The following is a 16,452-nucleotide window of genomic DNA, read 5'->3' as shown; positions in this document are numbered from 1 at the left end:
ATCTCTCTAAAATACTTAAATTGTTCATAGTCTATATATTTAAATAATTTCTAACTAATACTACAGTATCATTTCTCCAAGTTTATAGATTAGGATATTTATTGTTTTTTAAAATTTTATGGGGCCAATGCTTCAGCGCCATCCATTTTCAGGGCTGATTAGTTGATTTAGCAGATGAGCTATTATACAATTCTCAGCTAGATTCGGATCTTGAAACGGAAAATTATCTTAATTTCCTCCAGATATAGTATTAATTATTCCTCATATTCACTAGCCTCTAAATTCTACTCTCGTACTGACTCTGCCATTGGTAAGGTGATACCCACCAGCAAACCTTTTACCAGCCTCCCACCCTGACAACCATAGAGCTTGTGTTTCTTGAAACTGTTTTGGCTGGATCATCTTTATGATGTCCTCTAGACCCCATCCTCATTTTCAGCACCAGAAAATGTTGAATTTTGTTATAAATTTTAAAAAAGTAACTTTTAATTGCTACTCTTTTGAAGAAAGGAGGGAGGGAATAACACATATAAGCTAAAGAATGATAAAGTGGAGATGTGTTAGGAAATAAGGAGTAGGAAAAAAGAAAGCAAGACGAGAGACATGTTAGCATGCTAGAGTAAACTCTTTGCTGGGAGAAAATATCATGGAATATTTTATGCCCACATAACCCACAGAAATTTTGTTCTTACTTGATTAAAGGAATTTTAATGGTAATTTGCAAAGGCCTTGAGGTATGCAGCTTTCAAAATTAAAGTTCAACTCTTTAAACTTATTTTCATAACCATGTAAAATAAAGCCTTATTAAATTATATCATAAAGTGCTATCTGATCTCTAAATCTTAATGATATGAATAAATTTATAAGTTTTATCCATTAAACTATGGTTAATAATAAGGCTGAGGCAGCCAATATCAGGGTATTTTATAAGTTATACAAATACTCTTTTCTAAAAAATTTCTTTAGCTACTTAAGGAATTTAATATGAGCCATTGAAAAGAAATCTTAATATATTTGGTAAGGGAAAATGATGAAGAGCTACAGATGGTCTAAGAATAAGAAAAATTCACCACTGGAATTCTGTTAAATAACTGCTGGAGTTATATTTTTGCCTTGGAAAACTTTCATCATGAAATACAGCTGTGAAACAACTTTGTCTTCAAACAGAAAGGCTATAATAAAGCACCTCCTAGCTAGACTGAGGTTCAAGAGGTTTATGGTGGCGAACAGCAGAAAAGATGAAATGTTTCAATAAGCCCCTCAGGCTGATTTAGTTAGCATTCACAAAGTGGTGTAACCTATACATCACATACCCTTTGTTAGCTGGTTGTTTAGAATAGATGTATGAGTCACTGGATTTTATTTTAGCAGTTGGGCAATGCAATTCTCTTTGTGCCCAAAATATTAAAATGCAGAAATGTGAAACTACGAGTGGCAATGTCAGATCTTATGCAGGATGGTTATCAGGCACTGTGAGAGACAAAAAAAATTCTGATCCAGTTATTCCATATTTCACCTTGGTAGGTATAAATGATAAATTACTTCATGTGAAGAGACTATATTATTAACCTAATCATCAAATCAGGGTTTTGGTGTGCATATGTGGGTTTTTTAAATTGTGTGTAGGGGAAGGGGTTATGGTGGGAAAGTTTGCAAAACCAAAAGAAAGATTACATTAGAGGCCAGACAAGGCTCTCTCCTTCAAGATTTCAAGTACAAATAAATCCTCTGGGAATTGAGGGATTAATATATATACACATATATATTTTTTCCTTCCCTCTTAGACACTGTTCTGAATTAATGAGGGTACCTGCAACGATGCTGGCAAGCTGCTGGGTTCGGATGATAGGGTAGATGCTGCGTGCCTGAACGATTGCTGAAGCGATTTTCTTGGCGTGCTTCTCCTCCCCGTATGTTCTCAGGATGGATGCAAGTGCCTGGTGATCTAAAGCGTTCACAACATCAGCAGCGGTGGGCATGTCAGGGTACCTACGCACAAGAAGAGCCAATTAGTTCACTGACGTCAATCTTCATTGACAAGAGGTGAAACTTCAGAGTACTGAGACATAAAGTCAGGCACACTCTTACAGGGTCGAGGAGGGATGAGGTTTTTTAATCCAGAGACTGAAATCTTACACAAATGAAATAGATTTTTCCATTTAGAATAACCACCATTATGACAAGTGAGGACTGTTTGTGACATTCATCAAGGTCACGAGCAACAGGAAGTTAAGGTGTTTACTAACCTTTAACTTATAACTCACAAAGAGCTCTTACTGCTCATGTAGATTTTCTCAAAACTAAGAAAATGCTTGAATTCAGATTATTTATAATTCAAATTATTACTTGAATTATTTCTTCTTTCTGATATGGATTGGCACAGTGACGGCAGGAATGGACTGTAAGTTAGTGATTGTGGGGATAGAGCATGAGCATACTTGACTTGATGACACCTAACAATAGCAACAACAATATGGAAGATAGAAGACTGACTGACTGAATGCTGCTTGAATGAATCTAGATCTCTCCTTAGGATCTTCAGTAAATATAAGACTGATGAAATAACTATTAAGATATGAAGAGGCAGAAAAGATGGGGCTAGTAATTTTCCTTCACCAAAATGACAATAAAAGTAATGACAAAATGCATATTTATTGGGGGAAAATGCACATTATTTATTCATCCAACAGTGACAATATGGTCATCATTGTATGAAACTTGGTAATCAAGATGTAGTACTCAGCAAGCCTGAATAGGAGCCTGGATAATTTCAGGTGAAGCGGGAAAAAGCAATACCATCCTTTAGAGAAATTAACAGAATAATGATAGTAGCAGGACATATTCACTCTGCAGTGATATCAAGTACATGACTTTAGGGGAATTGGCAAAATGATTTTAAATGATGAGCTAATCATGACCTTACTTATTAAAAGATAGCTTTTCTCACTGTACAGTTTCTACTCTTAGAATAGAAATTAGTTTGCTTATTGTGGGAATCTAAAGTAAGCATTACAACCTGAGGATCAAACTAGATGGGATTATCAAGAAATGCGTTCATTTTCCATTAAACAAAATGCATTGAACTTTTTTTTTTTTGAAGGGGGGAGGTGGATTGGGTATAGTGGTGGTTAAACCTTTCCAGAACCAATGGTTATTTATTTGACCCCACTGCAATGTTGTTGTTGTTGTTAGGTGCCCTTGAGTCCACTAGGACGCACAGCAACCCTATGAACCTATGAATCTTGACCTTGCTGTATGTACCCTGTACCATCAGAGCAATGAGTAGCCCCAGAAGGGTTACTGTCCTTTTCAGTAAGTTTGCTTTGTCTATAATAATTTCCAGGTTTTTAGTCAGATCAACTTTATATTAGAATTCTGACTGTTCAAACACAGCTCTCAATCTTGGCTATTAAAGTAATAATGCTTACTTAAAGCAGCTCTTGGAAGCATTAGACTGTTTTACAATTGTCAAGTAATATAATGTTTGACACGTACAATAGGCTCAATGAATGAATGAATATCAATGAACTTTAGATTTTCCAATTTACTAAAGGTGCCCTGGTAGTTCAGTGGTTAAAACACTTGTCTGCCAACTTATAGAATCACAATTTGAATCTACCAGATGTTCTGCAGGAGAAAAAGGAAGCTTCTGTAAAAATTGACAGCCTTGGAAATACGGTAGGCAATTCCTCTCGGGCCTATAGGCTCATTATAGACGGCAACTGACTTAATGGCAATGGGTTTGTTTTGGTTTGGATTTACCAAACTTCATTCTTGGCCTAACTGACCTAATTCCTGCTGGCCCTTAACGAGTTGTAAATTAAACCACCCAAACTATGGAATGTTAGAATGGACACTGCTAATGATGGAAAATCCAGAAAACAGGGTATTACATGGTGTAATGGTCTGACTCTACCAGGACAATTCTAGGCTTAGTACTGTTATACTTCCAAGTATCATATAGGGGTATCAAAAGAACATTTTGCTTAAATGGAGTTCAGTGGACAACAGGTAAAATTACATTTTATCTTTCCAAGAATACTGATTAATATTATGCACATTTCTACAGAGATACAAGGCAAAAAGAGTAGCATTGTGGAAGGCAGTGAGGGTGTTAGGAGACTTCAGAGTTGGCATTCACATGGTGAAGAAGACAAGACTCCGGATGTGCCTTCCACCTTAACCAGTTCAGATACTTGATCTTGTCAGTTCTCTGGAGTTCAAGGAGGCACAATGACTAAACTCACAGGAGAAATAAAACATTAATGTTCAGTGCTAATTTATTACTCTTTAATGAAGAATACAAGTGCCAACAGAACTGGACTCTCAAGTCCTTGAAGCTGTGAATTTCTTTCTGCTACATGAGAAGCCTTGCTAGCATCAGAAAGCTTGCTGAACTCAGGGTCAGTAGTGAAGATATGTTATATGATGACAATATTAAATGCCAACAAGTTAAAGAAGCCGCTTGCATCCATTTTCATCACAGAGATACATCAGCATACAGGATATGACTGGCCATATGTTTTGGCTGGACTCCCTCTTGGATTAATTAGCATTACACACATTTGGATCTCTGGCTCTCCTGTTCTACGTCTTCCTGTAAACTGACTCTTTGTTTTTGGGTGCCACTTATTTTCTCCAGATCTTTTAAAAACTTTGATTAGGTTACTGTATGTTAACTACTTGGAAACCATTCTGCTTTTAAAAGTCTATCTGCTTAAGTCTAATCTCATCCATTAAGTATTTACTTAATTCAATTCTCAGGGGCAAACTTATTTTCAAGTTCTTGGGAAAGAATCTCAGGAGTCCTGAATCCACTGATTATAATTTGTCGACAAGTCTTTACATTAACAATATAGGGATTTACTACTCTTAACTAACAGCCTCGTTCATTGGATTTCAAAAGGCATCTCCTTTGCAAGACAAAGGAACTGCAGAAATTTGCTTGACATTTTATTACTTCTGCACAACAACTTTGATCTCTGAACATGAGAAGATATTTGACCTTTACTATTAGTCATTGGTCTTTAAAGCATTTTTATGGTCATACTTTTCATTCTATAAATGCCAACAACATGAAAAACAAGGTAAAGACTCAGAATAAGAAGGATTCTGACAAGTGTGGGTCAGAATCCAAGTTAATAGGTCACAACAGGGAAAAATGCTGCATGTGAATAATTACCACAGGAAAAACGTTGTGTGGAAACAAAAGCCAAAACCAACTCAATATTAAATTGGTCTTTAAAGCAGACATTTCTTATATATAGAACTGTCTAATAAATAGGGAAAGAATTTGGAAAACTTTATTTCTACAGATAGTATAACAGAAATATGTTCTGTTACACTGAATTTAGATCAAGTAGTTAGAAAAGTATTTATATAAAGTCTAATGTTTTTCTTAGGAGGTAAATTTCACAAAGGTGGGGTGGCTAGGATTCATAATCTGGAAGGAAGGCGAACGACAGGTGGGAGAAAAGCATGATTAAGCTTTGAAGGCACAGGGTGTTCAGGCCAGTGAGAGTTAAGCATAAAGAAGTAGTTGTGAGTCTAAGCTCTTAAGGTCCACTTAGAGTTTAAATACAATTATTCGTAAACACCCAGACTCACTGCTGTTGAATCAATTCTGACTCACTGGACCCTAGAGTGTAGAATAAAACTATCCCTTAGGACTTTCAAGGTTGTATATCGTTACAGAGCAGACAGTCACATCTTTCTCCTGTAGAAGGGCTGGTGGATTTCCAACTGCCAACCTTTTGGTTTGCAGCTAAGAGCAGAGCTTTGGGGTTCCTATAGTCTCCTAGAATGTGAACCTCTTTTGTCATTTAACATATAAGATAATAGAGAATATATGTCAGTATTGCTAGGCTTGTGAGACATAAAATAGAGGTGTAAAAGAGATACTATATTTAGTGTTAAACAATCCCGTAACTGCAATTCATCAGAAGTAGGCTCAACCAAAATGATTGCACAAGAAATAAGATGCAAAGCACAAATGCTGAGGTCTAGGATTTTGCCTTTTGTGATGTATTCACATTAAATATAGTTAGTTGTTTTTGTTTCTGACAAGAACCATGTCTGCGCATGCTTATATATAATGGAACCACTGTCTAAGCACTTTACTTATGAATATTTTTGGTCTAAAGACCATATTGTATCTTTAAAAATTATTAATAAACATGAAATTTAGGCTTATCACTATTGTTACAGTAAGTTTTGGTTGTATTTCAAAATTTAAAAATTGTTTTAGAATCTCAAATCCCAGAAACAACAAATCCTATCATAATTAACCTAAATCACTAACAAATGTGATTTATTATGTATTGATAATGCTCGAAGTGGGCATGTGATACGAATTCTACAGTCTGAAAAGGAAATAAAATTCAGAACATTTTTGAGAAATTGATTTCTTGTTGTGAGGAGAAATGTTTTATCAATACTCACCTGTCACCATCCATTCTCATGTCCAAAGGTCCATCCTTTCGAAGTGAAAAACCTCTTTCGGGAGCATCAAGTTGCATGGAAGAACATCCAAGATCCAAAAGAACTCCATCTAAAGTCCCTGGCTGTACTCCAGCGTTCATTAGTAAGTCTTCTGCCTGGCTGAACTGGCCTAACAGAGGCTGGATCTGTTTACTGTGAATAAAGCCAGAAGATAAAGAAAGCACTTCAGTTATAAAGCCCTTCTAATGCAATCTATCATCAAGGAAAGGAGCACATCCTAATATTGGATGCTTTAGCCAATGTATGTTCACTGAGTGACAGTCACATGCCTACGTAAAGCACTATATAGTAAAAACATATAATTATGGAGACCTGTGCATGCAGAAGAACTTATTTAATGGCATTTTATTCTAGTAAGCAGTTTACATTGTTGGTTTTTTGAACACTTTTTAATCTGAGTGAAAGTAGACAAAGCATACTACATCGTTTGTCACTGAATCATTCCTTGTTATTGTTATGTGCCGTCAACTATGACTCCCAGCAATCCTATGAATGACAACTCTGAACCTTGTCCTATCCTGACCCAACTTCACCATCTCACACAAACACTTCTGCAGTCACTGTGTCAATCCATCGTGTCAATGGTTTTCCTCTCTTATGCTGGCCTACCCTTCCAAGCATGATGTCCTTCTCCAAGGACTGGACCATCCTGAAAACACCTCCAAAGTATGTGAGATAGAGCTTTGCCATTCTTGTTTCCAGGAGCACACTAGTTTCACTGTCTCTGGGAAAGTGAAATAATTCATAGGTTTTGTTTTAGCACCTTTTTAATGAAAAAAAAAAAATCTGGAAAAAATATGTTAAGTAAAAGTTCTTAATGTAATTAATGATAATGTCTAAGCCAACCTTCAGAGCTCTTACGGCCTACAGAGTAAGGAGTCAAGGCTCCTGGGTAAAAGCAGGCGGTTTGAATTTATCAGGTGCTTCATGGGAGGAAGATGGGAAATCTCTTCCTATGCAATTTACAGCCTCTGAAACCCAACTGGAGGGTCAGCTATGGATCAGGTCAGACTCAATGACAATGATTCTGAGAGTTTTAAGCAAATCTTTATTGCATATTGACTTTCCCTCCAACCAACCTATCTATGTTAATTTTTGCTCTCCTCTCCTCCCTTTTGCATCTTGATTAACCCTGAAGAATTTTAAAAATTAGCCTAGTGGTAAGAAGCTGTGCTGATATCCCAAAGGTAAGTGGTTCAAATACAACAGTTACTCTGAGGGAGAAGGAAGAGGAATCTCCTTGGGTGCAATTTACTCCCTCTGAAAACCCTCTGGAGGGTCATCTATGTGTCACTTCTGATTTCCTGGCACACAACAACAGCAACAACATAAGCAGGGAAAAAGATAGATACATGTCATTGTATCAAGATAACCAAACTGAATAAGCCAATTTAGTACAATAAGAATTATAATTTTAAATGGCCAATACTAACTCATCTCAGTTCACTAATGTCTAAGATGGATCCTTATGGATTCCATTTTACTTTTGGCAATTTCAAATTTTCCTAAATTCATATTTTGTACATTATATGTCCCAGTTATTAATGGATATCTGTTGCTGTTTCTCCTCACTTAAGTCTTGCCAGATCAGCAAATGAAGGTCCTTTATTGAGTGAAAGCTTTACTCCATCCATGATATTTTGGGTAAACTCTACTTTGAGGAAACTGCTTTACCTTGGTTGCATTTCAAGAGCTATCCAACTTGGGGGGGCCCATATTGTGGTACTATATCCAACAGTGCTCTTTGTTCATTTATAGAACTGTTGAAGGTCTGTTATTTCAGATGTGGATCTTCTGCTTTGTAGTTTGTCTTACTTTGTAAGCTCTGCTGAAACTGGTACATCACGGGCCACCCTTTTTCCAGCATCACAGCAACACATGTATGGTAAACTGAGATATGGATGATGGTGTGTTATTCAGCTCAACTCAGCTCAACTAAACTCAGCTCTTCAAGTAGGAACCAATTAATAGCTGACCCTCAAGTGGGTTTTCAGAGTCTTTAAGCTGCATAGAGGAGATTGCCCATCTTTCTCCCTTGGACCAGCTGGTGAATTCTAATTGCTCTCTTTTGAATCAGCAATGCAACTCCTTACTCTCTAGGACACCAGAGCTCTCTGACTTATTATTAGGAAGTACATACTCTCTCTAACAATAGCGCCAATGGTACCTTATATAATTTTATCAACTCTATGTTATTAATATAACCAAGGATTTAGAAGTTGAAGTGTACACTTTTCTAAAGTATCATAATATATCAAGGAAACTATAAGGTAAAATAAGGTTTCTGTTTCAGGATGACTTACTAATTATGCACATTTACCTCTCCTTCATCCTACTAACCTCACTTAAATAACTGAAAAACAAGAAATATATTAAAAAATCCACAGTATCACATGAAAGGCTGGAAATAAGAAATTCAGGGTGAAGGCTCTAGGGGAAGCCTTTCTAGAAATCTCATCATTTCTAGAAAAAGTATATTGTCTCCTTTAGCACATGCAGGCCAAGTGCTTCTTTCAAATCTCCAAATATCTTGACCCTCTGTGCCAAGGAGCTTCCCTGCAGAAAACCAGGATGTTTAAGGACATGTTCACTCGTGATCTTCTCTTCGTGATACTGAGGTATCCCCTGATTCTAAGTTCTTCTCTCCCTTTATTTCCCATGAGACAAAAGTTGTTATAGGCCACATCACACAAAAACTACCCTTACTTTGAACCAAGGCTGAGATGATATTAAGGACATTACATTCTACCCTCAATTCACTTTGTTAGATGACAAATTATTATATATCTTCCACATTATACACATGTGTTTGGTGGCAAAGGGGGAGACTGAATGAAGTACACAATCTAACCTCTTACAGGAAGCTATGATTTTAATTATATCTTAATCTTTTTCATGGTAACATAGAGAATGAGGTATCACATGGAGGGAGAAAAACTCCTTGATTAGTAAAAGAAAACTCTGACCACTTGAATATTTTAGAGGAGCTAGAAGAGTGAGAAAATGCTTTTAAGTCTGCAGTAGACGAATGTTGGTAGAACATGGTAACAAGAACTCTAGTAGTGTAGTACTTTATGTGTGGCACTGCTGACCCTAAGGCAAGTGATAAGAATGAACTAGCTGCACAGAGCAAGAAAGCAGGTAGTCTTCACCCTTTAAAGATGCAAACCTGTAAGCAGCCTTGTAAACCTGATAATGGGGTCACTATGAGGTGGAAACAACTTGATGGCAGTAGGTTTTATAGATTATGGTACCATGTTAAGGGACAAACTGAAACTCATTGTGGTTAAGTCCAAACCAACTCATGGCTGACTGCTCAACAGATTTTTGAGAAGCTATAAATCACATATGAGGAGAGTGTCCATTTTTCTTCCTTGGAGTCACCTGTAGATTCGAATTGCCAAAGAGGCACCACCATTGGATTAACAGCATAAGTCCCTATAAACTACAGCACTAGAGCTTCTGAAGGGACAAATACAAGAGAAAAGAAATATGAATAGAAAATATTTGTTACAGTATGGAAACACTGAAGAAAATGTCAAATAGAATAGCATTGGACTTGTAAAAAGAGCAAGGGCCATAAGGCGACTGCCATGTCTGACCTTTACCAATTTTACAAAGGGGAACTGTCCCTGTCAATAGCATCAATAACACAAAACTGACTCCTATGATGTCAGACATGCCCTTTATACTCCCATACCTTTTTCTATTCCTCTCACTGTTTTGCTAGGTTCAAAATCTGATGCAATAGCTAACAGACCACACAGAACCATACTGGGGAAGTCAAAAGGTTATAATACAGATTATTAACACAATACAATCAAAGCTGCTCTGAAACATGCCCACAGACACCTCAGCCTTGAGCTTCATGGCTTCAGGCTAGTGTTCCCAAGTTGTCAGTCTTGCCAATTTTGACTTCCAGCTCCCATGTGCCCAACAAAATTCTCAGTCCTGTCAATATTAGCTCCTCCCCCTGCTCATAGGTGTTGCTACTGCATGTGTAGCTGGAGCAGAAAGGACATCCTACATTTTCTTGCATTCTCTTCAATGGTGCCATTAGATCTGTCTTTCTCTCTCCTGCCAGCTTGCTCAATTCAATGGTGATACTAGACAAACCCCATGCAGATTGTTAAGACTGGCCAATTCCCTTGTGAAATGTTAGGTAACCAAACCCCTTGTGGGTAGGCTAACACACCCCATTTGTATTTTACTGCTCATCTACATACCAAAGACAAATAATGGCTAGGAAAAGTCATAATGAAAGATAAATTCCACTGGGTTTAAGAAATAAAATAAAATAAGACTAGAATCATACACAAGAATAGGTCAAGTCAACCATTAGCTTTCTCACATTCTCAGAATTTAGGATAGGGGTGCTGTGTAACTGTGCATTTGCGGTATGAAATTAAGATTAAAATAAATGTCTTCTTACAAAAGCAATATTTTAGCTCTAAGCAGGAATTGTGAAATAAATGAGTATTCAGAATCAACAGACAGGCTAGGAGTTAGGATCACCTTGCAGCTATACTAATTCTCCTTCCTACACAAAGTGAGATACTGCCTTCAGGTTTCTTCAGAAGCCTTAGGGCATCTGGCATGCATTTTGGATGAGACTGAGAAGGAAAAATTTGGGCAACACTCGAGACTTCATTCACTCATTCCACTCCCATTTCATTCATTGAAGGGGGAGTGGAGTGAGTGTGGATTTCAACAATGTTGGAGAACTCTTATTTATGATATTTACTTACATCTATGTATTTTAAAGGGAGCACCACAATTCATTAGTAACATATTTCCTTCAAATTTTGATGATGAAAATAATTTTAAATTTACTAAACAAGTGTTTTTTTTAATAGCTGCAATGTATGATACATTATGTTATCTGGAGGGTAACTAAAGATTAGTAAGACATGCTTTTCTGGGCCTTCAGCTGTATGCTTAAACAAATAAGTTACAGAACAACCTGATGTGTGCTAATATAATGATAATAATAATGAAATAAACCAATTTCCATAACTGTACTTAGAAAATATAGAAGTAATTCCTAATCCTAGCATTAAAAACATAGAAATAACAGGAATTTTGATATAGAAAGGCTGATAAAAAGTCTGCTATGACAATTAATTTACCCATATTTTAATCTTTCCAATGTCCAGAGAGAATGGTCTAGGCAGAGAGAATGGTCTTTTTTTTTTTTAATTTTAAATGCCTTCTAATTGCAGCCAGGGTGCTCTTTAAAGGTAAAGGTGGTAAGACTCAGATTCTTAATTTTGGCGTGTTATCAGGAGGTCATTGGAAAAGGATATCCTGTTTGGATAGAAAAAGGGTCACTGAAGGAGAGAAGCTCTTCAGTGAGATGGACTAGCACAGTGACTGCAATAATGGCCTTAACTACTGTCCCTAGATTATGAAGATGATAAAGGTCGGGGCAATATTTTGATTCGTTTTATGTAGGATCATTACAATCTGGAGTTGGTTTCATATCACTTAACAACAAGTGCCTCCTGTTCATCTCTTTAGGAGTCCTTGTGGCTTAGTGTATAAGGCATAGGGTTGCTAACCAGAAACTCATGGGTATTGTCCTCCCATAAAAAGTTATAGGAGTTTTTAAAAAAAAAAAAAAAAAGTTATAGGAGGATCTAAGGAGGAGACAGAGGAGCTTAATCATAAGGTCACACAATTTGACGGGTGGAGGAGAAAATGGGTAAAGGAAAGGGGAAAGATCTGGTGTGAAAAACAATGTGTAAGAACTTTATGAACTTTGTATGTAAACTAGTATTTAAAAAAAAAAGACTACAACCTGGTGGGGTTGCGGGGGAGATTTATAGCCTTGGAAACTGGAAGAGGGCTGCTATGAGTTGAGTTGATTCATTGGCTACAATATTGAGTTTCAGTTGTATTTTAAATTTCCTCCTTACTAACTGTTATTCTCTTGCTGTTAATGAAACGTCAGGAGTTTGAAGCAATTTGCCACACAGAAATAGATGTGGCAATCTGCTCCCATGAAGATTTTTTAAAATCCCTCTAACTCACTGCCATTAAGTTGATTTTAGGCTTGTAATCTATGAAGGCAGACACTGTTGTTGTTAGATACCATTGAGTATTATTCATAGCAACCCTATTAACAACATATCTGAACCCTGTACTATCCTGTGTCAACCTCACAATCTCAGAGGACTTACTGTGATCCAATCCATTGCAACAGGATTTGTTATTCATCCCTTGGTGAGAAAGAGATTAATATTTTGGAGTTCTGGGGATGGCTGAAGACAAGGCCTGCACACTGAAGAGAAGACATTCATAGAAGTTTTTCAGTTACATACACTGACAGCCTTGAGGAGGGTACCACATGCCATACATACTAGGCTAAGCAAGATTGTTCTTGAGAACAAAGTCAGTGCTCAGGGGTTGTGGGAGGCAGACTTTGTAGTATACAGAAAATTTGGTAAAGGAGGATGTGATTGGCCTGTTTGAGTAATTTTGCTGGCTGCCAGAGAACTAAGATTCCCTGTTCAGGCATAACCATATGTTAAGCCTTGTCTCTTCAGTAAAAGATAGTTGTTTGGATAAGGGACCCCTTAGGAACAGAGCAGAGAACTTGTAGTTAATCCAATTGAGCTGAGCCCCTCCGGGTTCTTCTCAGATGTCAAACTACAAATAATATTGGCCATTAGTTTTACACCTTTCATCACAAGTAATCCAGTTTGGGTTTAAACATACACATAATAAAAAGTTTTAAAGCAGTCCATTTAGTCTTACACTGTTCTGCTAGTCATTTACTTATAATCACTATTAATTTAATAGATATTTCTTTATGATTTCTACAATTTTTGTTCCTAGTATTTGTCCACATTAGACAAGTTGAAAACCTATTATTCTTGGTGGCTTTCCCCAAGTTTTCGGCTTATTATTTTAAGGGATATTTGTTGGTTACTTATTAGCTGGCAATCTCTCTTCCAATGAAATTTGAAATTGTAGCCATGGAAATAGAGAGACTGTTATTGATATGTCAACTTGGCTTGGCTATAATTCCCAGTTATTTAATCAAACACTAAATGATAATGTGAAAGTATTCTGTGGGTATCGCTAACATATACAATCAGTTGACTTCATTACCATTGATAATGTAGGTAATACCTCATCCAATATTTTTGAAAACCTTAAGAGCAAAACTGAGAAGAAATTCTGCCTCAAGACAACATCATCATTTCCTGCTGGAGCTTACAGCTCATTGACCTGAGGTACATTTTTCTGATTTGCCAGCTACCACAAAAGCATAAGCTAATTCCTCGAAATAAATACTACTGTTTTGAATCTCTAGAGAACCCTGAATGATATAATATCTTAGCTCAAGGGTTTGACTTTTATTTATTTTGGAGATGCCAACATTTTTATTATAAATTCTCTAGAAGAATAAAGGAGTAAACCAAAGAAAAACACATATACATACATATATAAAAATATATATGTATGTCAAAGACTGAAGTTTTCAATATGGATTGATGCTCAACATCAAGAAGACAAAGATTCTCACCACTGGGCCAACTGGCAGCACCAGGATAGATGGAGAAGAGATTGAGGTTGTTAACAATTCCTACTTGCTTAACTCCACAATCAACATTCTTGGCACCAGAGGTCAGTAGTCAAAAGACGAATTACACTGGGGAAATTTGTGGTTAGGGATCTCTCTAGAGTACTGAAAAGCAAAGATATTAGTCTAGAGACTAAGATGTGCCTGATTCAGGCTATGGTTTTTGCAGTTATTTGCTATGCGTCATAGAGCTGGACAATAAGAATGACAGAACAGAAACAAAATTGATGTCTTTGAGTTGTAGTACTGGAGAAGAGTAATTATTGAACATGCCATGGACAACTAAGAGAACAAACAAGTCTGTCTTGGAGAGGGTCAACTGAAATTTCTCCTAGAAGACAAGGATTTTGAACTTCTGTCTCACATACTTTGCGCATATGACCAGGAAGGACTAGTCCTTGGAGAAGGACATCATGCTTAGAAGGGTGGGAGCATAGTGCTGGAGACCCTGGATGAGATGGACTGACATATTAACTGAGGAAAAGGGCGTAGGTGTGTTAGGATCGGTGAGATTGACTCATGATAGGGCAATCTTCAGAGCTGTTGTACTTAGGGTTGCTATGAATCGCACACCACTCAACCTCACATAACAACAACAACATGTATACACATACACACACACGAAGCTCTTGGAAATAGCTCAAACAGCTGTGGAAATAGGCAAATTCCCAATTCATAAATCAAGAATCAAGTTGGAGACTTCCTCTGGCTCTCAGAGCTTTCAGAGCAGGAACTTGAGAATTCTAAAACCTTCAGGTCATTATGGCAAGGCTTCTGGCTCATATCTCAAGAAATGGAGGTTCAGATGCAAGGTAATGATGAAATGAATGCAAGATATGGACAGTGTGAGCTTTTCTAGAACATCTACATATATTAGCTACAGGTCACATACCCAGAAACTTCTGTTTTAGCTGTTATTGACATCACAAAATGGAAGATGAGACATAGTATTTGCAAAATCACTGAAAATTATGAGTAGCCCAGTTGGTAAATAACCTTAATCATCATAGTCCTTGTAAACTTGGTTCTTGTACACAACTTCTTAAACCATAAAATCTCTAAATAAAGTTAATTATATAAAGTCATACTTTTTTCTAACATGATATAACTAACATGGGTACTGAAAACACACTAGTTTAATTTCCATCTTATACAAAATGTTATAAGGGAAAGAATATTTGTGAGATATACTGTTAGGTGCCATCAAGTTGACTATGACTTATAGGAAACTTACAAACTGATCTGAACCTTGCCCTATCCTGCACCATCCTCACAAACTCTGCTATGTTCAAGTCCACTGTGACAGTCACAGTGTCAATTCATCCTGCTGAGGGTCTCCCTCTCTTTCTCTGACCCTCCACCTTTCCCAGCATGATATATATGTCCAAAGTATAAGAGATGTTCTTCATTTGGCAGTACCATTTCAGACAAGGGTTTCATATCACAAGTTTACAGAATCCTACAGGTCATCTACAAGGAAAAAAAACAACTGACCACATAATTATAAAATGGGAAAAAGATGGAAAGCATTTTCACAGAGGAAGATATTCAGATGGCCAATGGACACATGGAGAAGTGCTCAAAATCACTGTCAATAAAAGAGATGCAAATCAAAACCACAATGAGTTACCATCTCACTCCAGTAGCAGTGGCAAAGTTTAACAGGACAGCAAGTAATAAATGTTGGAAAAGATGTGGCGAGATAGGAACTCTTATACATTGTTGGTAGGATTGCAAAATGGAACAACCATTCTGGAAGGCAGTTTGGTGTTTCCTCAAAAAGCTGAACTTAGAAATTCTGTGTGACTCAGCTATTCCACTACGTGGAATATTCGCTGGAAAAATGAGAACTGTGGCACAAATGCAGACTTGTACAGCAATTATCACAGCAGCATTATTCACCATTGCAAGAACATGGACACAGCCCAAATGTCCAACCACAATCAAATAGTTTGAGAAATTATGGTACATTCACATGATGGAATACTATGCAGCACACAGAAAAATTATTTTGTAAATTATTACCTAACTTGGGAAGGTCTGGAAAGCATTATGCTAAGTGAACTAACTCTGTTCCATAAGGACAAATATTGTATAATACCATTATTTTAGGACGAGTATGAGGATCCAATGGGGGTAGGAGGGAGCAGCAGGGTGAGGATGGTGGGCGGGAGTTGTTAATCATAAGGTCACACAATTTTATAGGTGGAGGGAGAGGTAGGTGAAGAAAATGGGAAAGATCAGGGGTGAAAAACAATGTTTAATGGTCAACTGATCTTTGACAAGGAGATGAAATCAGTGAAGTGGGGGAACGACAGCCTTTTTAACAAATGGTGTTGGCAAAATTGGAAAAATATCTG

General features: G+C 37.0%; 1 protein-coding gene across 1 annotated transcript in view; it reads right to left on the bottom strand.

Moving 5' to 3' along the window:
• Nucleotides 1–16,452, bottom strand: part of METTL15 (methyltransferase like 15) — a 262,696-nt gene that overhangs the window by 28,228 nt on the left and 218,016 nt on the right. Inside the window, exons 3-4 of the mRNA XM_006883718.1 lie at nt 6,442–6,633; nt 1,811–1,989 (exon numbers count right to left, since the gene is read on the bottom strand). Of these exons, the coding sequence (XP_006883780.1) occupies nt 1,811–1,989; nt 6,442–6,633 (371 nt within the window). The remainder of the gene's footprint in view (nt 1–1,810; nt 1,990–6,441; nt 6,634–16,452) is intronic.

This window comes from Elephantulus edwardii, unplaced genomic scaffold (genome assembly GCF_000299155.1).
Source record: "Elephantulus edwardii isolate Elephantulus edwardi_28Jun2011 unplaced genomic scaffold, EleEdw1.0 scaffold00029, whole genome shotgun sequence".
In the NCBI taxonomy this organism is placed as follows: domain Eukaryota; kingdom Metazoa; phylum Chordata; class Mammalia; order Macroscelidea; family Macroscelididae; genus Elephantulus; species Elephantulus edwardii.
This window is presented reverse-complemented; position numbering and strand designations above follow the sequence as displayed.